Here is a 25,511-nt window from a genome sequence, read left to right as displayed (position 1 = left end):
TACAAGGGCAATAAAAAAACAAAAGTTTATAGAGTGAAGCTACTGGGTAAAGGCTATTTACGACTAAGCCGTTCTTCACTTCAGTGTGCTTAGTGCGAGTTTTTAACGTTTTCGATAGCGTAAAAGTTAACCCAATTCTGTATGCAGTTGGAACAGTGCCCCTAACGGCAAACGTAGGCAAACGATCACGTTCCATACAAATATGAGCTAACTTTTACGCTATCGAGAACGTTAGAAAACTCGCACTAAGCACACAGATCAAAATGCGAATAGAATTTGAATATCACCGCAGTAGGCCCCCGGTCAAAGGTGTACTTATGCGCACCATGTGTCACATATTTCAACGGATATCAGGAAACGTAAACTGAAAACGGTGAAGTCGTTCATATATTATACTTTTTAATAATAAATATGGTGAAGTAATTTTAGACATCCGTTACATCCGACACATCCGTTATTTTTAAATGTTTTTTCTTTGTTATGGACTTGAAATGTAAAATATAACACCCATTAAATTTTTAGGATAATGTCTTTATTGAAGTCGGTTATAGATAAATACATAGTTAATGAACAAGGGCTCCGTGATTTATCTGCTAAAGCTGATGAATCTGATATTGTTACTTTTTGGTTTTATTCCAAAATTAAGTTTGTTTATTTGTATCTGATAAAATATTTATTCTGTTTAACAAGAAATTATTTCGGAGCAATTTTTTAATACTCCACTCTAACTTGCTCACGGCTAACTTGGTTTTTAGTGTTTTTTGAATATATATGTAATAAAGTAGCTTTATTTGATTCCATAATAATTAGATGGAGCTATATTAATTAAGTATTTAATAATTATATTACTGAGTAACTATAATAAATCTACTAATCATGTAATTTAATCTCCTTCTAATGTGGACCCACTCAGGGTAAAATCCTCCTCCAAAGAATTCCATTTTTCCTGATCTTTAGCAGTGGTCATCCAGTCTCTTCCTGTTTGGATACAATCTCGTATTATCTCGTAATTCAGTAGAATTTTCAGTATATTGGAAAGGGTTTGTATATTGGAAATATGTATGTACATATATACCTATTATTAATAAGACTACCGTCGCACAACTCGCGTCTTGGTGGGATGGTGAAAATTATCCTTCCGACCTCACTATAACTCACCATAAGGGTAACGAGAATGCAAAGTGCCAAGTCGCTTTAGCTGGTCAAGCGTTTGGTGAACTTCATTACGCTATTAGCTGATTTATTCTAGTTTATGTGATTGCTTAGAAAAGACTTACCTGCTAGAAAGTGGCTCTTTCACTCAATTCCATTCTGTTTAATTCTAATTTAGTTAATGCAAAACATCTCAGATAGCAAAATAATTTACTTCTTCACACAATATTTCGACAAGAAGTAACTAGTAACTAGTGATACCTTAATCCGTTTTGGAACTCAAAATCGATTGAGTCGATTTTGAGTTTCAAATTGAAGATAAGGGCAGGCAATTGAAGATAGCGTCACCCGCTTAAATTACGTAAGTAGTAGGTAAATGAAGATACTACAATAATATATTATTGTCGAGTTAGGTCCTAACTTCGTGAGTTTCCACCGATAGTCGAGAGATATTTACGTTTCTAAAACTACTTTAAGGTGGTCACGGAAGACAGTTACGAAAACTGCCAAGTAATCACGAAGTCGGAACTAATTTAATGACAATAATAAATGTGAGATTGAATCGTAAAAGTAGTTTTAATTTTTTACGACTTGTGAAAATCGACTAGATATTATGTTTTTATGAATTGGAATCCTTTTTTTAATGGATAATTTTATCGCCACTTGTTATACACAATACTGTAATTAAATTAATTAATAAAATGATATATTTATTGTAAGTATGTATTTAATTCCTAGAATATTTTGTGCATTTTATCGGTATGAATGTGAATATAATTAAAATGAGCAGTATGAAATAAATAATATTAGCTCTTATCATAACAGTTTCCTATCTGTATGCGCTGCAAAGCTATAGGATTCCGGTTGGAGGCCGAGCTAACCATTACCTTACAGTTATTACTTCCACTGTCCGGTGGCCTTCATCATTATACTGCACAGGCGAGCACGAGCTTGGACATTTTTTTTTCTTGCATGTGGTCGAGGCTTGTCGACCATAGAATGTTTTTAGAAACCTAACCACCAAATGACTCCTCTTGCACTCTCTTACCCGCTCGATCTGCGCCCGGGGTCAGTGTCTAGGTAGAGTAGACGGATTCCTGCAGTCGACATTATAACCAGACTCGCGGCGCCATCCCGAAGAAGCCCTCAGTAAATCAACAATTGAAACGGAGAATCCTTCGTCACAACGCAGGAAAGAGATAATGCATACTTTGACACATGTCATAGTGACATTTGTCTTGACAGACCGAAGCCCGATCGACGGCTTGCTTTTCTACAGTACGTCCGGTGATGACAGTAACACCTACCGTTGTATCGTCCCATCCTTCGGGTTCCAGCAGGTTCCCTCAGGTCGCCCCGGTACCATTACCGAAAGGAGAAAACCTCCTCACATAAGTTTGCGCCTCAATCAACGATATCTGTATATGTAAAAATGAATTGCTGTTCGTTAGTCTCGCTAAAACTCGAGAACGGCTGGACCGATTTGGCTAATTTTGGTCTTGCGTTATTGGTAAAAGTCCAGAGAAGGTTTAAAAGGTAGATAAATTTTGTTTTTCCTTTGATGTGTCCCCCGTTGGACGGATTCTTTTTTGTTTTAGAGTTTGTTTTGTTAGTTTATTTTATATAAAATTTAGGTCTTTTATTTATCGATTGAGGCACTACGAAGTCTGCCGGGTCAGCTAGTTTAAAATGAAATATAATGAGTTCTATGATTATACACAATAATTAACCTTAACTTCAATCACATGTCGAATTTAATTTTAGAATTACCCTCACAGTCCTTGATTTCAAACATTAATGGTCGCAACAATACTCTATTCCGGAATGTGCGTATCGTAGGCCATTACTCTTCTCGGAGTTACCTTTATATGTTTTGATGCCATAAAGATAGGTGGGAGCGTAGCAAGTTGTTATCCAGTGTGATCGGTTGCCTGTTCCCAATCGAATATACCGATATGGCTTTTTGTGTTACCGAGCGCTTCTTTCTATTCATATTTTCTGAATAATGCAAACAACAAACAATCGAGCACGAACAGAAAAGAAAACAAAATTGTCGAGGTTTTTCTTTTGTAGAAATATATTTAGTTTGGCTTATTACGAATTAAGAATTGTTTTAAATTTAATAAAGACTAGTTTTTTTTGTTTATTTAACTGAATCTCCTTACTTATTGTTTTCTATCAACGATATGTATTTTTTTGTATGTGCTGTTTTGAATATTTTCGATTTATTTCGTCCTCATTAGTCTATACGTGTGTGGGTATATAAGTTCGCATAATGTGTGTGTGCGTATGTCAGTTGGCGGAGTGTGTGTGTTAATAAAGATTTTAGAATATTTTCAAAGTCTAATTTGGTGGTGCAGTAGTAGAGTTGTGGGCTTGATTCCCACGTGGGGCAATCATTTGTACAACTAATTGGCTATTAAGATTTTGTAGCCAAATTGTTATGACGGTTCATTCTACTTATTGTGGTAAACGATTATTATATAATGTAGGTTCAGAAAAGGAAAGCATTCTCAATTCTAGTCAAGGTGAGACATTTAATAGTTTTTGAAAAAAATCACCAAATTCGAAATATACTCTTCATTTCTTTAGCAATTGAAACATTCTCGTCAGTACAAAATACATTTTTATTAAAAGAAAAAAATTGATTACTGTAAATTCAATTCAATGAAGCTCGTAAGAGTTATTACTAATAAATTTATGATTTTGTTGTTCAATCGATTCGCTCATCAAATTTAATCTCTTCAGATGATAGTATTATCATTATAATCATCATCATAAATGTATACAGAATTTTTATAATTTAAGCATTATTTAATTTATCTCATAATGAATGTATTTACGATTTAAAACATTTCCATAATTTGACATGAAAAGTCGTAAATGAGTTGAAGCTGATTATTACTGTGAACGCGCTGGTACAACCGATTAAAGTGAAAGCAACTTCATCTGAAATCCAGGACTTAAACATGCTCTTATCAAAGCCGTAACAAAGTGCAATGGATGACGTCGGCAACACGAAGATGCCAATGCCAATGTGAATTAGTTTGGATACATTGATTGGAATATATCTTCGCAGTTCAAATGCCCACAGGGATCCCAGGCCGTTGATTAAACTCACAGTCGTAAAGACGAGGGCAGCTATAGCTGAAAATAACAGACAATGAAAAGATTATTTCGTTCCCGTGGAGCGAGAATTAACTAAGTCTAAAAAGTGTGTTTTGAGATAATCGCATTTTAAAGTTCGGAAAATTGAAATGGACATAATTTGCTTCAGGTAAGTCAGTTTATCAAAATTGTTATACCGCTTTGACGAAAATGTAGTATTTTTTTTACGAAATAAAAATAGTAAGCAGCAACAAAAATGGAAATTGATTAAAAAAAAATTGATCAATTTTATTCTACGTATCTATGAGTTAGTTAACTGTCGACCTGAGTTAGTGTATCATTAATATTCGAAACAGGAACAAAATTACTTATGCTAATGCAATAAAATGGTAAAAAAGTAAAAGGGTTTTTCGCATTTTCCTTTTTGTATAAATTACGTATCAGTTGAGAACGAGAAATCAACAAGTCGAGTTGGTTAGTTTTCACTTTGTATTTTTTTCGCTTGTATGTTGAACGTGTGTTGAACTGAGTCTTCCAAATCCAAAATAACTAAATTGCATTAATGAATTATGGAAGCAGGCTGTACCACATATATGTTAGGAAAATATTTATTAAGGTTTATCTAATATATTTTCTTTGCATGGTGCTGTCTATAGTAATACATATATTAGTTAGTTTTACTCTATGGGGACGATCTAGCTACTATCTGCGGATCTCATCAAAGAATTTCGAGGCTACTTTAAACTAATTTATCGAAGCAAACAAGTTTACTATATATATATATATATATTTTTATTGCTTTTGTAGGCAGACGGGCATACGGCCCACCTAATGGTGAGTGGTTACCGTCGCCCATGGACTTCAGCAATGCCAGGGGCAGAGCCAAGCCGCTGCCTACCGCTTAATACTCTCCACAATTTTACTATATGGCCCAGAATATAGGCACCTCAATTTTGTGGCTCTCTTCAGAGGTGACTGAACTATTCTCCGGAGACTGGGCATCAGCGTGCTCTTTACTGGTGGTAAGGCGTACTGTAAGCTCTCACGTATTTTTTTCGTGGAGAGTCATGCGTTTCGGTTTGAAGGGTCGGATTATATAACTCAATTGAGACATCGGCCTCAAGTTTCAAGGGTGGCGGCATTCATGTTCTAAAACCGATGCGGTAAGCACTCAACACTAAATAGACCGTGAGCTCTTTCACCGATCTACGCAATAAAATAAAAAAAACAAGTGTATTATTTTACACACAGGATTAACGTGAAGGTCTTACCAAATTTCCCGTGTAAGGTATTCAAGTGCGTGCTCTTGTCTATAATTTTAATGAAAGATCCAACAATAGCCAATCCAGAGCCCAGCGTCTGAAGAATCCAGTGCGCACGTCTTTTGTCCACTAATTTCAGGTTTGAGGACCAACCATTGTGCGGAGACAGACTCAGAATGGCTTCAGCCATTAATAATTGGTACTGAAATTTTATCACAACTGAAATATGCAAATTTAAAAGGTATTGCAGAATAACCTGACTTTGATTAATAAGCTGCCCACCGATTTAGAACAGTTTTTAATATTAATGCTATTAGGCTGAAAAAAGCACAATGTACAATATATTTATAATGTTTTATATTGATCATTATTAATGATCAACAACAAGGACATTGTTAGTTCATATTGTTATGCTAATGATGTTAGTAACATGCCTTCGATTACACAAAAACGGACAGTATATCTGACGTTAAGTGGTTATCTTAATTAAGTTTGTTTTTATTGTCTTTGAAGGCATACGAGCATACAATGCACCTGATGGTCAGGAGCTACCTGGTGACGTCAGTGCTCATAAACGTCAACAAGACCAGGGGCAGAATCAAGGCTGCCCAAGTTCACTAAAAGCCTCGAAAAAACTTACCCCCACAACGCATAGTACAATATGCAATGGTGTCGCACCCAATGGAGTTCCATTACGAAATGAAAATATCACAGAAATACCCACGACAACTCCTATCAGTATGTGAGTTATTAGATTGAAAGTACTGTGAAATATTTTTATTTTATAATTATCATCATGTACTGTAAGCGGCGGTGAAGCTGATCTTTCCGAAACCTTCGGAGACATTTTGTTTTGAGACAGAAAAACAAAATAAACTAACAAACCCGAGATGAAATTGAATCAATCACATATCTGCGTTTGCTACAATACGGTTTTTTTCCTTGACTTCCACTTGTGATAATGTTTTAGTTAGATATTTTCATCTGGTTTTGTTTTGAGAAAAATAGCATTGAATCTAATTTCGCTCTTATTTACATGTACATGTTTAATGTTAGCAATATTTTATTTTTAGGAATAGGCAGTTAAGTAGGGAATCCAATAATTTTAATGGATAACAACGACAAACCGTTTCTACAGTGTTCGTTCTAAATTCTACGACGTATATTAACTTCTAATACCTAGCACTAGATAATTTCGTATTGCTAACAATTTTTCAAACTCACCTCATATTTTCACCAATTTTTGGTCATTTCTAATTGATTCTTATTTCCTCTGTTTAAGTTTTTAGTATCTCATTTTTTTGAATTCGGAAACAGTTGTGGAAGAATTGCAAATGACATTCTACAAATTTCAATTGTGTCACATTATAAAATGAAAAATTTTGTTTTTCTCAATATGGTTTGTTACATATTGACACACATTTTATTTTGATGACTGAGTTCTGTTGCACTTTTAAATGTAGCTTCTACACATCTATCTGCACATCTATCTATCCTAAACATCTTTCGTGATTTGTTTTTAAAAACTATTCACTTAAAATGTATCAGGGCACCCGACAAGCTTATTTTTCTTAGTAAGATTACTAGCAGGCGTAGAGTGAGAATACATGGCCTGGCGTCCCATATCGATTATGACGACCAGACGATATCTGATGATTTCTTTATCATGGCTGAAAATATCAGAGGGTTAACCTGCATCAAGACGGTTGAACGGTTTTTCTGGTTTTCAAAACTCCCCTTCAGTATTGGAGTGAATAGTGAAGAAGAAGACGTGTTATTTCAATTCGTAAGAGATGTCTGTAATATATGTATAAATGAACCTTGTAAGGGAATATTTTGCAAATGCTACAAATTTTTAAAGGGAAAATGAGGGAATAATAATTTGGTAGCTGTCCTACCCTTCAAAACTGGATACATCACTGTTTTCCGGTAGAAAGAGACAGGAGGCGGACCTACCCATGCCGCCTAATAAGATGTTTGTCATAAAATTTATAGTTTAAGCTGTAAATTATAATTTAATGCGGAAACATTACTATACACTATTAAAAAAAAAGATAAACCAACAATCTTTTTTAACTATACTTATTCATTATCTCTGATAAAATATTGGTTGACGTAGACGTGTAAGCTATATTTATCTGTGTGAATTATTGATGATACCATTTTCGATAAGATTAAATTTTAGACAAAAGATAGTTTTTGCAAATGGCATTGTAAATATTGTTTTATTTTTAATTTAAAGTATATTGGCATGAAATATCATGGTTACAGAGTTTTTAGTCACAACTTTGAGAAATTGGGTTCGGGATACTGTTATATAGGAATAACTGTTCCACCTTTCGAATCGTAACGTAGGTTCTTTACAGAAAAGAGAGTGGTGGAGAAAGGTGGTGGTGGAAGAAGGCTTTTAACTCATTACAAGCCCTAATATCAGCATGGTAAGACTCATTATCTAATTTTGTTAAATTTTAATTAATGTTAACAATAAAGTGTTTAATAAGCAATGGTGCTGCTAGCTTATCACGTTACTTTTTATAAAAATATAATAGAAACGACAAAATAAAACTGTCACAAGCAATTTTTAAAAATTTATTTCTCTTAATTATTTCGCTATCATACATTAAAATTATGAATACGAATCTGATTATGTGTTCTTAACGGTAATGGTTTAATAAATAACATAAAGTAAAAGGTCTCTATCAGATCATCTTATAGTTGCTTTCTGGAATACATATAATATTTGCTTTTACCGATTTATGAATTTCTTATACATGATAAGTAATGCTGTTTACACCATAATTGATGTTCCAACTAACTGGTGATAATGCTCCTTGATTTACGATAGAAAGTTATGAAAGGATTGATTATGATGATAAATGTGAATGCCGCAGTAAAAGCGATTATAGTATAAGTGAATTCAAGAGTGGCCCAATTTATGAAGAAGTTTTTATCGAAACCATAGCATAGGCTAATGGAAGAAGCAGCAAAGGCGACTATTCCGAAACAAATGTGACTCAGTTTGGATAGATTGCTTGGCAGGAACTTCCTTAGTTCATATGCGTACAAAGATGTCAATCCGTTTACCAAACTGACGGCCGTAAAAACCATAGCAACGAGCGCTAAAAATAAAGAAAAAAATGTTAATAATCCAGATGGTTCTCAAAATAATTAAATTTTATACCCGCATAGATGAATTTCAGTAATTGTATGTAAATTGTATTATGTATGTAAGTTTGAAGTCGTCGTGGCCTAAGGGATAAGAAGTTCGCTGCATTAGTATCGAGCGATGCACCAGTGTTCGATTCCCCCCGGTAAGTACCAATTTTTGTAATGAAATACGTACTTAACAAATGTTCATGATTGATTTCCACGGTGAAGGAATAACATCGTGTAGTAAAAATCAAAGCCGCAAAACTATAATTTGTGTAATTTCTAGTGGTACGAAGTCCATTGTGAGTCCGCACGGGCAGGTACCACCACCCTGCCTATTTCTCCCGTGAAGCAGTAATGCGTTTCGGTTTGAAAGGTGGGGCAGCTATTGTAACTGTACTGAGACCTTAGAACTCATATTTCAAGGTAGGTGGCGGCACTTACGTTGTAGATGTCTATTGGTTCCAATAACCACTTAACATCAGGTGGGCCGTGAACTCGTCCATCCATCTAAGCAATAAAAAAATAAAAAAACGTACCGAATTGTCCGTGGTATGTGTTCCAGTGTATATTTTTGTCTAGGATTTTAATGAAACTCCCAACAATAGCAAGAACAGATCCAACGATTTGTACGATCCAATGAATTCTTCTTTTGTGAACTAGTTTGAGTCGTGATGACCACCCACTTTCCGATGACAGAATTATAATGGCTTGGGCCATGAGCAGTTGATACTGAAATCAAGCGATAGTTAAAATAAACAATCTAATTTCAATCAAATAATTTATACACTACGAAAACCTTGGACTATTTTATCATGATAATTAAAAATACGCATTTTTTGTAACTCACCCCAATGACACAAAGTATAATATGAAGTGGCGTGGCACCTATAGGAAGTCCATTCCGCAATGAAAATAGAATTGAGATTCCAGTAACTACACCAATTAGTATGTGAGCTATTAAACTTAACGAAGACTGGAATATTTTTAAATTATCATTTTCTTCCACAACATTATCTGGGATGGCGTGTGAAATTGCTGGTTTAGCAGCAGCAAATTCTGGATCAGCTTGAATTGGCGGGTCGATAATATTTGGCGGCATGATTGTAGATATACGAACACTAACTTTCGCACTTGTGGCTCGCTAGAGAGCTAAATGAAAATTGACGTATATAATTTCGTTTTTAACGTACCATACGGATGAGATAATTATATCGATTTTAAGTAGCTTACATGAGTGATATAATCTATTCTGCGATAAGGTAACGTTGTGAATAAACTTGCAAATTATATAAGTTTGTGTTTTTGATTAGGCCTGCGATCCACACTCTTGCAAAATTTCTGTTTCGCAAATCTGCAGTCTTATGTCAACTCCACAGTTGTTGCTACTGTTTCCATGCCTTGTTCTTTACTATTTATGGTTATAAGGGAGCCACCCTCCAGGATGAAGATTTAATTGTACTGTAAAAATAGCTGTTTTTATCCTTGAATTTAAACGCATCACTGCTTTTCAGAAGAAATAGGCAGGAGGAGATTTATCTATACACCCAACATCCATGAAAACACATATGTATTTTAAGTACGTATTTATTTATAACAATAATATATGTCATCTTGATTTACCCTTGCAAAGACACGAAGCATTTGATACGAACAAGTCTCTGGTATTACTGATGACCTATAGTAACTACTCATTCGGCCGTAGATATAACTACTAAGGTAAAACAAGAACACGCAGATCAATCTTTTTACCTATGGTAGGTCAAGAATGTTTTTAGGTGCGAACTATTTTTCATCATAGGTTGCCTTGGAGTTTCGTTAGTTTAAATAACATCTAAACAATAATAAAATTAAATGATGACTGGGAACAAATCACGCACGGTCAGCCGACCCCAAATTAGAATTCTGTGTTATGGGTACCAGAGACACACATACGAGTTACATACATTTACATATATAGATAACTAGCAGCAACTGTCTTTAACAAAAATTTCAACGATATTTGACGTTGTTTTATTTTTTTAAATAAAAGAACACTTATTGCGGCACAACTATAATAGTTAGACAAATGCTGTCGCGACGCTTTCTATAAATAGTAATGTGTTCTACAAAGTCGTAGTACATTATTTTATTCTATCATGAACGATGTAATGAATATTTTAGGAAATTTTTTTACACCTTGGGTTACATTATTGGAGTTTGAATAAGGAATACTAATTTTTTTCAAAAAATTATAGCCTATGTCACTCGGGAATAGTGTAGCTTCCAAACAGTGAAAGAATTTTTCAAATCCGTTCAGTACTTTCGGAGCCTACTCAATACAAACAAACAAACAAATCTTTCCTCTTTATAATATTATTATTATTATTAAAGAATAGATAAACACCCAGACGGAGAACAAACCAAAATGTTCGTCACACGAAAGTTTGCCCGATGTGGGTATCGAACCGACAACCTTCGACGAAACAATCAGGGGCGCTAACCACTGCATCATCGAATCAGTCATCAGTTTCACTTTTGGGTATCGTCTTATGTGCATTTAAATTCAGTAGAGAAACCTGTGGAGATTACGTTTATAGTTCTAAGCTTACATTGATGTTTTCTTAGTGCTGGATCGAATTATTTAATTTAATTAACTACTACAATATTTTCTTTTCATTTTACACGAATATTTTACATCTATTGAAAATATCTATTTAGCATACGAAATGTAATTTTTAACGATACAGTAATGACGTTGATTGAAAAGAATTCAATTTAGAGATATAATTTGATTGAATACAGATAATCAGACTTATCAGCAGCCGTAATTATCTTATCAAAGGTATGCGTTGTTAGTCTAGAGTGCTCGATAGTATGAAATAAGGGCCGCAGCATCTAAAAACAAACTTAAATGATAGCAGAAGAAATTATGAAAATAACAGGACTGTATTTAAAGAAGATCGAAGCATATTTAATAAATTGGAGCAAGCCTCTGCTTTAATTAAGTATTTTTGTGTGGAATAAAGAAAGCTTTATTATTATTATTATTTAAGCCTCTGCTTTAAAAGTGAATACGAAAATACTTAGGAAGTAAAATAATGTAAAAGTTAAAATAATTGTTTTTATTTGTAGTTCAAGCAGTAAGTGGTAGGCAGTGGCTTGACAAACGGTAGGCAGCGGCTTGGTTCTGCCTCTGGCATTGCTGGCGTCCATGAGCGACGGTAACCACTTATCATTAGATGGGCCGTATGCTCGTCTGCCTACAAAGGCAATAAAAAAAGGTGTTCTATCATTAACCACAGGTAGGTGCAAACAGATAGTATTGAGTCACAAAATTAAATTTATTGCCTTCCATCAATATCTTGGTCACGTCCATTGGAGCTATTGAATTTACTATGGTTGAAATTCGCCATGGTTCGGTACATATTATGTATTGGTTTAATATGTTGAATGTAGGTCAACTGTGATTTGCATATTTAATGATTATTGTTTTGATACCGACTAATGGAGCTAAGCCTCTTAGGGCTTAGATGTGGCTTAGATTACAAGAGGTAACGAGGATAGTTGCTTTGTAGAGATATAGTCGTGGTATTGCAGATGTTATATTAGGATGATTGTATATGGCACAAAAAAACGACTTCCTGGTGTCCAGCCCGATGGTAGTGCGGGAATGGGAGCCCATCAAAAATCGCCTAAAGTGGATAGTCCAGAAATGACAATAAGACAGATCATTCTGCATTAACGATAGACTCAATCATTATTTATATTCCTCATTCGACTTGGGTATGTAACTCAGCTACTAGTAATTACCGTTTCTATATTATTTTAATTCTTTGATGAGAGCAGTATTTTGGTCAAGGCAAATTGATACATTGAAAAAGATGTCGCATTTAATTTTTAAAAATATTCTGACCGAAGAGATTTAGTACGACTAAATAGATATCATAATATTAATGAATTCAAATTTAAAACTAACTAATTATGAGCATTCCTGTCCAAGCCTCACGTACTTTTCTGTCTTTGAGAAAAACAAATCATAAACGGATTCATATGCTACCTTAAAACTTCGAACTAAATTATAAATATCTATTGAATAAAAAACAGGCGACGCGGGAACTATTATTGTATTTCCACTTTTAGTGTTGTTGCATGAATCTCATAAATTACATTTAGCTTATAATTTATTGCTCTCATGTTTATAACGACCTATGACCCGATTGGCCATGAAAGTGGCTCACCCATTTTCATAAGGTAATTTAACATTATGTTTAACTGCCGACGTGTTTATTACCGAGAAAGTAATTCTGAAACAAATACATATTCATGCGTATTCTGATTGTGTTTCTTCACTGAATTGGTGCTAGTACTAAAATATCCTGTGATATTTTATACATATCTATGTACAGTACGATACGGGTAATAGAGTAGCATTGTATTGGTGATATACATAATATGTATTTATTATGTTTTTTTATATTTTTTTATTGCTTAGATGGGTGGACGAGCTCACACTCCACCTGGTCTTAAATGGTTACTGGTGCCCATAGACATCTACAACATAAATGTGCCACCCTCCTTGAGATATAAGTTCTAAGATCTCAGTATAGTTACAGCGGCTGCCCCACCCTTTAAACCGAAACGCATTACTGCTTCACGACAAAAATAGGCGGGGTGGTGGTACCTACCCGTGCGGACTCACAAGAGGTCCTACCTTCCGGGTCAAGGTCATGGCCAAGGTCAAGGCCAAGACCCACTTCCGGGTCGTAGTGCCAGCGCAATAGTAGTAGTAGTTGTATGGTGCGAAATACTAGTATTAGGGCATATAATGAGGGCTGCTCTGAAGTGCAGACATAAATATTGGTACCATCCAGGTACCAACGGTTGTTTCTGTGGCGAAGCAATTATGTGAAGTAAATAGGAAGCTGGGATAGCTATTTTTGCGATGGTTACAGTGTATATTACAACTGATAGTGGAAATCTTATAAGATAAGGCGGACGGCGACACTTGTGTTGTGATGTTAATGGAGTAGTATAACCAATTACGTTCTTTAATATTTTCTTTTATAAGATTAATAGGGTATGGCAAATTTATTTTTTAACCGTATACCTTCGAAAAATGATTGATATTATTAGTTTGTACCAGTGGATTTGTTTTGAGCATGAAGAACAAGCTTAAAATGGCCTCATTAATTTGAATTTTACGAAAATACACAGCTTTATGGAATAAAACTAAAGTACAAAAATGTGTATACTTATATATGCCAAAAATTTGAATATATTGTATTTAACAAAAACATTACAGATCAGCGGTCTTATTAAGTTCGACAAGTACCACGCATACCTGCTTGCGCATATAAACGTAAGCACAATAGCTATGTCAGAAATAAAGGAATACATACAAATTTGCAAATGTTTTCCATTATGAAATGACGCACGCCTGAACAACGGGCAGGCCTCACATAATAAACCGGCATCGGTCAGCACAATTAAGGGGTCCCATTTGGACCTTTGCTAATGGAATTAAATCCAATTAGATTTTAGGGTTACGAGGTGAAGTTTGCCGACGGTAAACAAATGGCTTTCTATTACGACTTACACCTGCTGTTTTGGGCTACTCGTCCGGAGATAAATTTGTATCTGTTCGTTTTCGTGAATGACGTTTTTGCCGTTAAATTAGTTTTGTTTTAATTGTTGTTCAAATTGTTGAAACAAATTACTTACTTAGAACAAAAATCGTACCGTTCATGAAACATCGGATACCGAATAGTAAAAAAAAGATGTATTAAAATATATTACGCTATTTAAAATAACAGCCCTGGGCCTGAGCGTAGTTTGCTACGTGGACGACACTTGGGTCGTGGCCCGGGGAAAGGACTTTAGCGAACCTCCCCGCCTTTCTTGCGCAGGGTAGTCTTTGTCGTCGACAGGATCAAAAGGCTGAGTTTGGAGGTGGCGTTCGATAAATCCCAGGTCCTGTTGTTTCACGGGGCCCGGAGAGTGCCGTCTTTGAGGGGCACCTTGTGGTCGAAGGCGTCCGTATCGAGATCGGGGTGACCAGGTTGCGGTACCCTGGTCTCAGACTGGGCGATCGTTGGAGCTTTCGCGCTCACTTCTAATAGTTGGGTCTTCGAATGATGGCGGCCGCTGACTCCTTAGGTCGGCTGTTGTCGAACGGGGGCCCGATGCAGTGGTGCACCACTTCTATACAGGGTCGGTACGGTCGCTGCACAGGGCTCCCATATGGCGCCACGCCCTGACTGGTGACGATATCGCGAAGGTGCCACGTCCGTAGCGTGCGATTGCGGTCAGGGAGGTTCGCGGTTACCACACCGTCTCGTTCGTTGGGTGAGGAAGTGCAAAGGGAGTCGTTTGGTAGGTAGAGCCCCAAAGCATCATCGAAATCGCAGTCCGTCCCCTAGGTACGGAAACCTCATGTATGAGATATGGCCCCCGGACAAAAAAAAAACAGCAATAATATGTAGTTGTCGTTATTGGAACATTGGAGCACAGAAGACTATCGTGTCTATTTGATTAATAAATAATGCCCACACGAAAGTATTTTATCATTTCTTATTAATGATTCAGCAAACATTTATCACGTCATCGAAAAAAGTCGTTAGTTGGAAAACACGTTACCACGTTTTTCCTGTTATAATGAGCTCAGAAGTCTGGTGCTGACTCTGTACACTCCATTAAACGTTGCCGCTAAACCCATATTTAAGACGCGGTTTTTCAGAACACAAACACAGCTAGATAAAATCAATCAGAATCCATCTTCCGAGTATCTGAAATCAAACATGGATTACTTCGAAGTTGTTTGGCGAGGAGTCTGCTGGATGCAGCATATTCGATAAAATTTAAACTTCTTGCGGGAACATTTTCTCAAGCTACAAAATTTCTTGGTACGCGTGGTTTTCGATCAAAGTTTCTCTTCCATCGTCTTCAGACAAATGCGGGCTTACAAGCGTAGGCATGTTTGTAGAAATCGAAATTTATTCAAAGCTATTTGGAACACATCGAATTATATTTACTTGAGATATTTTTAATTTTTTCTTAAGCGTCAGTTTAGTAATTATGATTTGGAAAACGATTTCATCTATATATATGAAATGAATTGCTGTTCGTTAGTCTCGCTAAAACTCGAGAACGGCTGGACCGATTTGGCTAATTTTGGTCTTGAATTATTTGTGGAAGTCCAGAGAAGGTTTAAAAGATAAATAAATATGAAAATGCTTGGAATTAAATAAAAATAACAATTTTGTTTTCCCTTTGATATGCCCCGTCGGACGGATTCCTTTTGTTTGTTTAAGTTTATTTTATACAAAAATTTTGGTCTTTTATTTATCGACTGAGGCACACGAAGTCTGCCGGGTCAGCTAGTCATCAATAAATATGAAGGTGTTTTAAAAGATTATATTATAGAAGGAATTACTTTTTGAATATTAAAAGTTATCCGTGAATTGCATATTAATGGAAGCGAGTATAAAATTAAATGTCAAACAATTGAAATGTTGTTTTTAAACATTTTTTTTTGTTTAAGGATAATTTAGTATTTTATCGTATAAACACAATTTATTGCTGAAAAATCAGCCATTAAAATGATAGTTATAGTTTTGCAGTAGTTTAACTATTGTCAATATTTGTGCATTTGACTATGATTTGACTGGTATAAAATTTTTATACAACACAACTATACAATCTATCTATACAATTATATGTTTAACTGCATAGAATTATAATTGTACAGAATTAATTACTCATCATGAAATGGTTTAAGGAAATGGATACCTAATAGTAAAATGTAAACGATATCAAAGTGTTTATTGAGTATCATATCTTCGATATTTGAAATGTTTTAAGACTCTTACCTATTGGTTTCGGAATGACTAGTTCCAATAAGAATTCCTCGGATCCGAGGTTTCACTAACATAGAGACATTTGTTAAGGCAACAGGGCCAGCTTTCATTTGGCGGTATCTCCCCCAGGCACTTAAGTTTACATTAAACTTGTCCAAGCGCGAAATTGATCTTTTAGTGAGGGGATCTCTCAACGAAAATATAAATTGGGAACCGACAATATTGATATTATGCCTTGATGTTGGAAATTCTGTCTTTAAAATTTGTTCATTGTTCTCTAGCATCAACTTTCCTTTTTGGATCATTCTGTTATGTTTTACTTAGTTACTATTTTAATACATTGAAACTATTTGTGCTGTCACTGGGGATAAATTATTGAAGGATTAAATATCAATATTCACATAAAACCACACGAGGTAAATTTAAAAAATATATATCTGTTGTTTTTATAAAAGGTCATTAAAGGTAACCTTTTATATAGTGGATACTATAAAGCACTACTTGCTCTTTGATAATCGAAGAAGCAGGCCTACGATAATGTACAAGATATATTTTAATTTATAATTTTTTTTGGTGAATATTGTTGCAGCAGTAGTCTAATAGATGCAATCGCAGTACTAATCTATTACGATTTTGCATATTTAATAAAATAATATAGGATAATAAACAATGAAAGTTCTTTGTCCTCATCTTGAATTATGAACGCTGTTTCTGTACGATTTTTTTGAAAGGACTGCGTTGATCCCACCTGGTTGAATAAAAGGAAAAATAAGAGAAAATGTTCAAAAAAGCTCAAGACTCGACCAAAAGTTAATTCTTGAGGTACACGTTCTCAAGCTACGAAAAAATAATGCTTGTATATGTATTTGTCTTGTATATGTTACAAGACGAATATGCAAGCATTATGTGTTGGATATTATGTGAATCTTGAGATTTGTTATAGGTACTCCAGAAATATTTTTGTCATAGTCATAGTTTTTAAAAAGGATTTATCTTCAGTGCCACAGAGTGAAGCCTGTCATTTTCTGTAAAGAGAGAGAGAGAGAGAGAGAGAGAGAGAGAGAGAGAGAGAGAGAGAGAGAGAGAGAGAGAGAGAGAGAGAGAGAGAGAGAGAGAGAGAGAGAGAGAGAGTGGAGTTTTATATAGCTTATTAACTGCTGTTTACTGTTTAATTTTTAATATTAATTGTAAAAGAGATTAAGGGCATTAAATATTGAGTTAAAAATATTGTATTATACATATAGCAAAAAGCGCAATTAAGCCTTTTATTGTTTAATCATTCTGATGTATCTACTCCATATCATTATATTAATAATATTCATGGCGAGGGGGACCAGTTTACGTTAGTATTAATTAAAGGGACAGTTCGCTGTGGTCGGGATTTGAAGTCGGATCCCCCTGTCCAGAAATCAGTGTTACTAACACTAGAATAATGAAGCGATCGCTTTTATGTTATATTATTATTGACAGGAAAGTTTGCTACTGTAAAGCTGCTTTCAGACTACGCTATAATATAATAGTATATAACTCATAGCATAACGATATCGTGCACCATACATTGTTATGGACACGTTCACACTGTGCTGTACTATATATTATTGGCTATGTATACGTTGCTATACTATATGTCACTATTTTGTAGCGTAGTCTGAAAGCAGCTTTAAATATATCGACGCTTGAAAGACAAACGTGACTAAGCGACAATGCGTGAGCTTTACAGTAGACTAATTTAAAGCTAAAATTAATTTAAAGTATACCTGAGAAATACCTGAAAAAAATTCTATTTTAACGAATCTAGCTGTAGGATTGAAATGATTTTAATAGACCTAGAAATATATTTTTTTTGCGCATCGAATATGGTTATTGCCTATCATTTATGTACAAAGCAGTTATTGTTGCTTAGTCACGTTTGCCTTTCAAGCGTCGATATGTAGTTCATTCGATGCATTAGGGGCGACAGTAGGTACCAAGGTTATTTGAAAAAAAAAAAAAAAAAAAAACACATAAAGTTCATTTTAAATATCTCAAAGATGTTTTGTTTTATTTCTTACATAGTTAATGTAGCTCACCGTACACCTGATGTAAAGTGCTTAGGGGAGACCATAGACATCACAACGTGAATGCCTCCACCCACGTTGAGGCTTGAAATGGAAGTTTTAATTGAATTTTATATCCAATGTTTTAGATTTGAAATCGTCGCATTACTGCTTCGCCGTAGAATTAGGGAGAATGGCGGTTCCTACCCGTTCGGGTCTATAATACGTCATACCACCATTAAATTTATTTACGGTTTATAAATTTGTTATTTTTGCAATCAAATGGATGAATTTTGATTTATACTTCTCTAATATAAATACATCGTTACTATGTACGTTGCATTATTTTTGTCGATACTAAGTATTTCGGTACTAACTACTTCCTTCGTGAGTATCTACTTAAAATCATCTATACCAGAGATATCGAGAATTTCATTTTACTGTCTTCGATTGTCTTTTCCATTTATACTTATATCTTTGGGCAACCTACCCCTCAATTCTGAGTTGGAGTGGGATGTAATCAAGGATTAATTTTCTACTCGGATTATTTTCAATTCACCTTCATGTGTGCTTCTCCGGTATCTTCAATTTAAAGGCCTCCTCAGTTGACGCTTTCAGCGGATATACAATGCGTAAATTACGTCTCTAAGAAAATATCATCGTTTTATTTTGTGAAGTATAATAGGAGCCTCTTCAGTTCAAAACTGTAGTACATTTGGTAAATATCAAGTTACATATATAAAACTGTACAATAACTTAGTTAGTGTGAGTTTCCATTTTTAAGATATACTTGAAGTTAGAGAAGATATAATTGAGGATATCACCATTCCGATAAGTTGGAGCCATGCAGCCATACTTTATGGCTTGAAGGATAAAGTAGAGGAGGGAAAAAATCGAGGCAATACACGATGACCTGCATTAAATCTGTGGTTATGTGTGCTGAACCACTCAGATTTGCAAACAAAATAGTATTGCGAGCTCCACTCCCACTCCGACTTGAGTATCGTGTCTTAATTTTCACTATAGGTAATAAGTGATAATTTATTCAATCGCCAACAGGTGAGATTTATTAACACGGAAATGGTTGAATGAGGTGTATGATTTTTTTTAAATTATAGTATTTAAACGTATGTATACGATCATCTCCGTATTTTACTCATCTCCGTATGTATATACGCACACAAGAAAAATCTAAAGATTTGTGTTTGTGTGTGTGTGTGCGTTCATCCCTAAAACATCATTTACGAGTATAATTATAAAGTGAATATACTTCCCGGAATACCTGAATAGGTTTGGTAATGTAAAATTTACGTACTTCCTCAACACACTCAATGTTAAATAAGGTACTTTCATTTTATAGCTTGTATGAAGAAATTTATGATGGCGCTAAAATGAAATACAATTTCACGCAGATTCTTACTCAACACAGGTACAAAGAATTTAAATATAATGTTTAATACCAATACAAGTGAAGCATATGATATAGGAACTCTTCCACAAAATATTTCTGTCACATTCTTTTCACTAGCTGATACTTCGATTTAATAGCCATTGATTCGTAGAAATACTGATGTTGTGTTTGGCACAATTTATTGTTAAAGACGCTATTTTTCTATAATCTTTTAGTTTACTGTCGCTGTATGGTGCAGAATTAGAAAATCTACATACAATACCAGTTTTCACATATCAAAACCGTATTTCAACTTTTCTGTGACGCTTATTGCCTTTACACAGATACCTTAAATTTTGCGTGACTGAGATTCAATTTTTTATGGTTTTTTCTCGTTTAATATTCTTGCAGAGATATGAAATGTTATTTATGATATCTCAGAGCTACCAAAAACTCGTATTATTATTATTAATGTTTATGGGTTATCTCCAATCCATGATCTAGTTTCATTATTTGTGTGTTTCAATCCATGATGTAAAGAAATATACCACTATTTCTTGACATCAGTCAGGCGATCGCTAGCAACACCAATTGGTAAGCCAAGAAAGTATGTATTTAGTTGCTTGTTTAAAGTTGTTAGTAAGGCGACAATCTTACTACTAAGGGTTGTCCGATATTTCTAATTACTACCAAGCCATAGTATATTGGATAATAATCGGAATTTCATGTAAGTATTTTATTTAATTAGCATTGTCCACCACCTGTCTGCAACGCATAATGCGCTACTTTGGCCACGTTGCCCGCAGAGGTGTAGACAACTTGGAACGTCTGATGGTCACTGGGAAAGTAGAAGAAAAACGTCCTAGAGGCCGGAGCCCCAAACATTGGTCCGACCAGATCTCCGAGCAAACCAGCGGACCACTTAGCGCTGCACTACACCAGGCAACTGACCGGAAACGATGGAGGCTAACAGTCGACATGCTAAAACGGAGTCACGATCCTCAGCAATGAGGGAGCGATGGAGAAGAAGCATTGTCCAATACAGATTAGCCAACGTCATCAAGTTATTAAGTACTCAGTCCTTTCTCAGCGTTAAACTAAATCAGTGAAGAATCAAGATTTATTTCCACAGATTTTAATACTCACGTACCTTTAGTATCTCACCGTACTTTTTAATTTTGAACCGAGGGTAATCTAACTGATGCAAACGAAGCTACCGGAAGGAGGACTCCGCTAACCAGAAGCGGATATTATAAAATTTATGGGCTCGCGAAAATAAAACGGAACTTTACCTGGCGTTGAGTTTTTCGATGAACAAGCTTGATTTAATTTTCGACGTGTAGGTACATTTATTTATTTTGAACTCCTTTATTAAATGCGTTTGCTGTGATTGAGGGTTACGAATATTACAAGGTACTTGCCGAGAGTTATGGTATTCTATGAAACTATATAGATTTTGATTGTACAAGTTTTCTCTTTTTTTAATACATTTTATGTATGCAGTGATACGAAATATAAAATAAGTAGTAAGTAACCTTTTTTTTTTAATTTATTGCCTAGATAGGTAGACGAACTCACGGCCCATCTGGTTTTGAGTGGTTACCGGAGCCCATAGACACTTACAACGTAAATGCCGCCACCCATCTTGAGATATGAGTTCTAAGATCTCAGTATAGTTATAACGGATGCCTCACCCTTCAAACCGAAACGCATTACTGCTTCACGCCTGAAATCTGAAATAGACAGGCTGGTGGTACCTACCCATGCGGACTCACAAGATGTCCTACTACCAGTAATAAACCTGGACCGCAGTCAAGTTTACATTTGTCCCTTCTGAGCATCTTAATCAATTTGTAAATTTTAATACAATTCACTTAACAAAAGTAAATAATTGATTGATTTTAATGTAGTGTAACTACGACAATTGAAATCGTCGGGGCCTAATATTAAGGATAAGGCCACCATTGTACACGTATCAAGCGACAGGATTGTACTGTATTAAAACAATACGTAGTTGAAAGTACATGTTATATATTATATACGTACTTTACACAAGCTTTCAAGTTATTTGTGCGATGAAATATTAAAACAGTATCTTAAAACAACACCCACAAAAAATGCGTAAGCAACAACATGGCACGAACCAGTCATGCATTCCGGATTGAGGGGTGGGAAGCCGTTATACAATACAATTGAGTCTTCGACCTCAAGTCTCAAGGGGCGGCAGACATGTTGTGATCTTAATGAGCTCCGATAACCAAACACCAGACAGATTGTGAGTTCTTTGCATATACAGTCAAAACCGTTTACTGCGACATCGTTTAATACAACATGCCGGTTATAATAACCAAGAACAAAGGTCCCGGCTGAATGCCATATGACCGCCTTATTAAAAATATTGCTTTCTACGACATTGGTATTAACGACATACCTCATAAAACGACCACATTTAACTAATATTTTGGAGAATTAGATCTGTTAGAACGACCGGCTAAGCTGTATTGTAAACAATTTGAATAGGTATCCACATTCCGATAGAGGCACCCGTCACGCGCGGACGTGCTCATCGACCACTCGATCGCCCGGCCTTTGTTCGCCCGGCTTTTGGTAGCCCGGCCATTGTTCGCGCGGCCTGTGTTCGTGGTACATCTGCCGACTAAGTGCTCTTCCTGGAAGTTTTTATTTGTTTTGTTTCCTTTTGTTATTTCTATGTTCGTGGTACATCTGCCGACAAACTGTCTTCCTGGAAGTGTTTAATTGTTTTGTTTCTTTTTGTTATTTCCGTTTTGTTGTGATTTTTCTTTGTCCTGCAGTAATCGTGCCGCATCGCCACCTGTGTTCAATAGAACCGCTCAGGTCCGAGAAGTTGGGGCCTCGCCGCAAGGCGAGTGTTTTCTAAGACCCAGGGTAGCCCCACCTGGGCACGTAGACATCATGGACGCTGTATTTGCGGAATTTCTCCGGCTTCGCTACCCAAAGCTCACTTCCGAGTTTCAGGCCTTCAAGGCCGATCACACTGCGAGCCCTCTCGTGGACTCCACCGAGCTCGCTGCTCCTGCGTCGCCTGTACCTGCGTGCAAAGCTTCTGCATCGAGCACCGCAGCCTCCGTCGTGCCTGCCGTTCCCGCGTCGCCTATACTGGCGAGTAAAACTGCTGCGTCGTCCGCCGTGGTCACCGTTCCAGCAGCGCGATCATCCGCGGCCTCCGTCGCGCCGTCCAAAACACCTACTCATAGGTCACCTGCGCCCGCCTCCTCGTCCTCCGACTCTGACTCGGAGATGGAGGTCGACCTCGCTCCCGCCTCATCGACGGATGGATTCACCCTGGTGCAAAAGGGTAAGAAGCGTGCCGCGGAGTCTCGAGCTCCCGCGGCCGCTAAAATTAGCAAAGCCGCGAACGCGTCGCGCCCCCGCCCTCAGACTCCCGTTGCGCCTCCAGCCCGTGCCACTCCGTCGCCGCGTCCGGTGGCACAAAATAAAGCCCAGACCCCTCCCCCGGTAATCCTTCAAGAGAAGGCAGCTTGGGAACGAGTTTCCCTGGCCCTTAAGGCCAAAAATATCAATTTTACGAATGCCCGTAACCTCGCGAACGGCATTCAAATTAAGGTTCGAACATCCGACGACCATAGGGCCCTCTCTTCTTACCTCCGTAAGGAGCGTATAAGTTTCCACACATATACGCTCCAGGAGGAGCGCGAACTCCGTGCCGTTATACGTGGCATCCCTAAAGAGTTGGATGCCGAGCTCGTCAAGGCCGACCTTCTCGAACAAGGCCTACCGGTTAACTCCGTACACCGCATGCACACAGGCCGCGGAAGGGAGCCATATAATATGGTTCTCGTCGCCCTCCAGCCTACCCCCGAGGGTAAGCAAATATTCAACATCCGAACGGTCTGTAGCCTTTCCGGAATCGCAGTCGAAACCCCACACAAGAAAGGCACACCTAGCCAGTGCCATAACTGCCAATTATACGGGCATTCTTCCCGTAACTGTCACGCGCGCCCCCGATGCGTCAAGTGCTTAGGCGATCACGCCACGGCCCTATGCACTCGCGATCAAAAAACCGCAACAGAACCGCCTAGCTGCGTCCTGTGTCGAACACAGGGTCACCCCGCAAATTACCGCGGATGCCCCCGAGCCCCGAAAATAAATCGCCGCGTCGCCCGCCAAAACCGCCTCCGAGCTTCCGGCCCAGACATCAAAGCCTCGGCACCCTCTGTGTCGCAGGCTAAGCCAGCGTTCGTTCCGGCGCCGGTGCCCAGTGTCTCGGCCTGGGCGAAACCGCTGCCGTACATGAACACGGCTACAACTCCCTCCTCCGCGATTCGTCCCGCCCCCGCGACTCGTCCCTCTCCCGCGACTTGCCCTCCGACCGCGTCCGACAATCTCGCTTTAGCGATCGACTTCTTTCAGTCGATCAACTTTGAGCGCGTTAACGCTTTGGGCGACGCCATTCGCTCTGCCTCCACTGCACAACACTTTATCGCCGTTGTGCAAGAATACGCCGACGTATACGCGTCATTAAATACGTACGTCCTCCCCTCACTCCGCCGGTAATCAATGGCGTATATAAGTAGAATAAAGCCCCTATCCGTAACGATAGGATTTTTTAACGCTTACGGTCTCGCAAATCAGCGTGATCAGGTTTCTGACTTTTTGCGTGACCATCAAATTGATATCTTTTTAGTGCAGGAGACCCTACTTAAGCCCGCGCGCCGTGACCCTAAAATCGCGAACTATAACATGGTCAGGAACGACAGGCTCTCTGCTCGTGGTGGTGGTACCGTCATTTACTATAGAAGAGCCCTGCATTGCGTCCCACTCGATCCTCCCGCGCTCGCTAATATCGAAGCATCAGTGTGCCGAATCTCACTGACGGGACACGCGCCGATCGTTATCGCGTCCGTTTATCTTCCACCGGATAAGATCGTTCTAAGCAGTGATATCGAGGCGCTGCTCGGCATGGGGAGCTCTGTCATTCTGGCGGGCGACCTAAATTGTAAACACATTAGGTGGAACTCACACACCACAACCCCGAATGGCAGGCGGCTTGACGCGTTAGTCGATAATCTCGCCTTCGATATCGTCGCTCCGCTAATCCCGACTCACTACCCGCTAAATATCGCGCATCGCCCGGATATACTCGACATAGCGTTATTAAAAAACGTAACTCTGCGCTTACACTCGATCGAAGTAGTTTCAGAGTTAGATTCAGACCACCGTCCCGTCGTTATGAAGCTCGGTCGCGCTTCCGATTCCGTTCCCGTCACGAGGACTGTGGTGGATTGGCACACGCTGGGCATCAGCCTGGCTGAATCTGATCCACCATCGCTACCGTTTAGCCCGGACTCTACCCCGTCTCCTCAGGATACCGCTGAAGCCATAGACATCTTAACGTCACACATCACCTCGACATTAGATAGGTCATCGAAACAAGTTGTAGCGGAGGACTTCCTTCACCGCTTCAAATTGTCCGACGATATTAGGGAACTCCTTAGAGCTAAGAACGCCTCGATACGCGCCTACGACAGGTATCCTACCGCGGAAAATCGTATTCGAATGCGTGCCCTACAAC

The 25,511-nt window shown here is 37.6% G+C and overlaps 2 protein-coding genes and 1 long non-coding RNA gene across 3 annotated transcripts; all 3 read right to left on the bottom strand.

The window, feature by feature from the left end:
• Window positions 1-510: 510 nt before the first annotated feature.
• Window positions 511-1,466, bottom strand: LOC134200560 (uncharacterized). The gene is made up of 2 exons (XR_009975527.1): window positions 1,278-1,466; window positions 511-978 (listed from the first exon to the last, which is right to left on the bottom strand). It is a non-coding gene; the product is annotated as an uncharacterized LOC134200560 (long non-coding RNA).
• Window positions 1,467-3,761: 2,295 nt separating this feature from the next.
• On the bottom strand, window positions 3,762-6,508 carry LOC101746715 (uncharacterized). The gene is made up of 3 exons (XM_004928197.5): window positions 6,163-6,508; window positions 5,532-5,724; window positions 3,762-4,299 (listed from the first exon to the last, which is right to left on the bottom strand). Exons 1-3 carry the CDS (start codon window positions 6,367-6,369, stop codon window positions 3,992-3,994), a joined length of 708 nt encoding a protein of 235 aa, XP_004928254.1. The 5' UTR covers window positions 6,370-6,508; the 3' UTR covers window positions 3,762-3,991.
• A 1,589-nt stretch (window positions 6,509-8,097) lies between these two features.
• LOC101746574 (uncharacterized) lies at window positions 8,098-10,132 on the bottom strand. Its single transcript, XM_004928196.4, has 3 exons — window positions 9,523-10,132; window positions 9,212-9,404; window positions 8,098-8,641 (listed from the first exon to the last, which is right to left on the bottom strand). The coding sequence occupies exons 1-3, from the start codon at window positions 9,772-9,774 to the stop codon at window positions 8,334-8,336; spliced, it is 753 nt and encodes a 250-aa protein (XP_004928253.1). The 5' UTR covers window positions 9,775-10,132; the 3' UTR covers window positions 8,098-8,333.
• Window positions 10,133-25,511: the final 15,379 nt, after the last annotated feature.

This window comes from Bombyx mori, chromosome 18, assembly GCF_030269925.1.
Source record: "Bombyx mori chromosome 18, ASM3026992v2".
NCBI lineage: Eukaryota > Metazoa > Arthropoda > Insecta > Lepidoptera > Bombycidae > Bombyx > Bombyx mori.
Note: the sequence above shows the minus strand (reverse complement) of the source record. Positions and strands in the feature narration are given on the sequence as shown.

Coding starts and splice junctions, on each gene's coding strand:
- LOC101746574 (XM_004928196.4), bottom strand. CDS start 9,774: ATGCCGCCAAATATTATCGACCCGCCAATTCAAGCTGATCCAGAATTT. Junction 9,405..9,522: donor TTATACTTTGTGTCATTGGG/GTGAGTTACAAA, acceptor GCTTGATTTCAG/TATCAACTGCTCATGGCCCA. Junction 8,642..9,211: donor CACATACCACGGACAATTCG/GTACGTTTTTTT, acceptor CTTTATTTTTAG/CGCTCGTTGCTATGGTTTTT.
- LOC101746715 (XM_004928197.5), bottom strand. CDS start 6,369: ATGTCTCCGAAGGTTTCGGAAAGATCAGCTTCACCGCCGCTTACAGTA. Junction 5,725..6,162: donor TTGTACTATGCGTTGTGGGG/GTAAGTTTTTTC, acceptor ATAAAATTTCAG/TACCAATTATTAATGGCTGA. Junction 4,300..5,531: donor TACCTTACACGGGAAATTTG/GTAAGACCTTCA, acceptor TGTTATTTTCAG/CTATAGCTGCCCTCGTCTTT.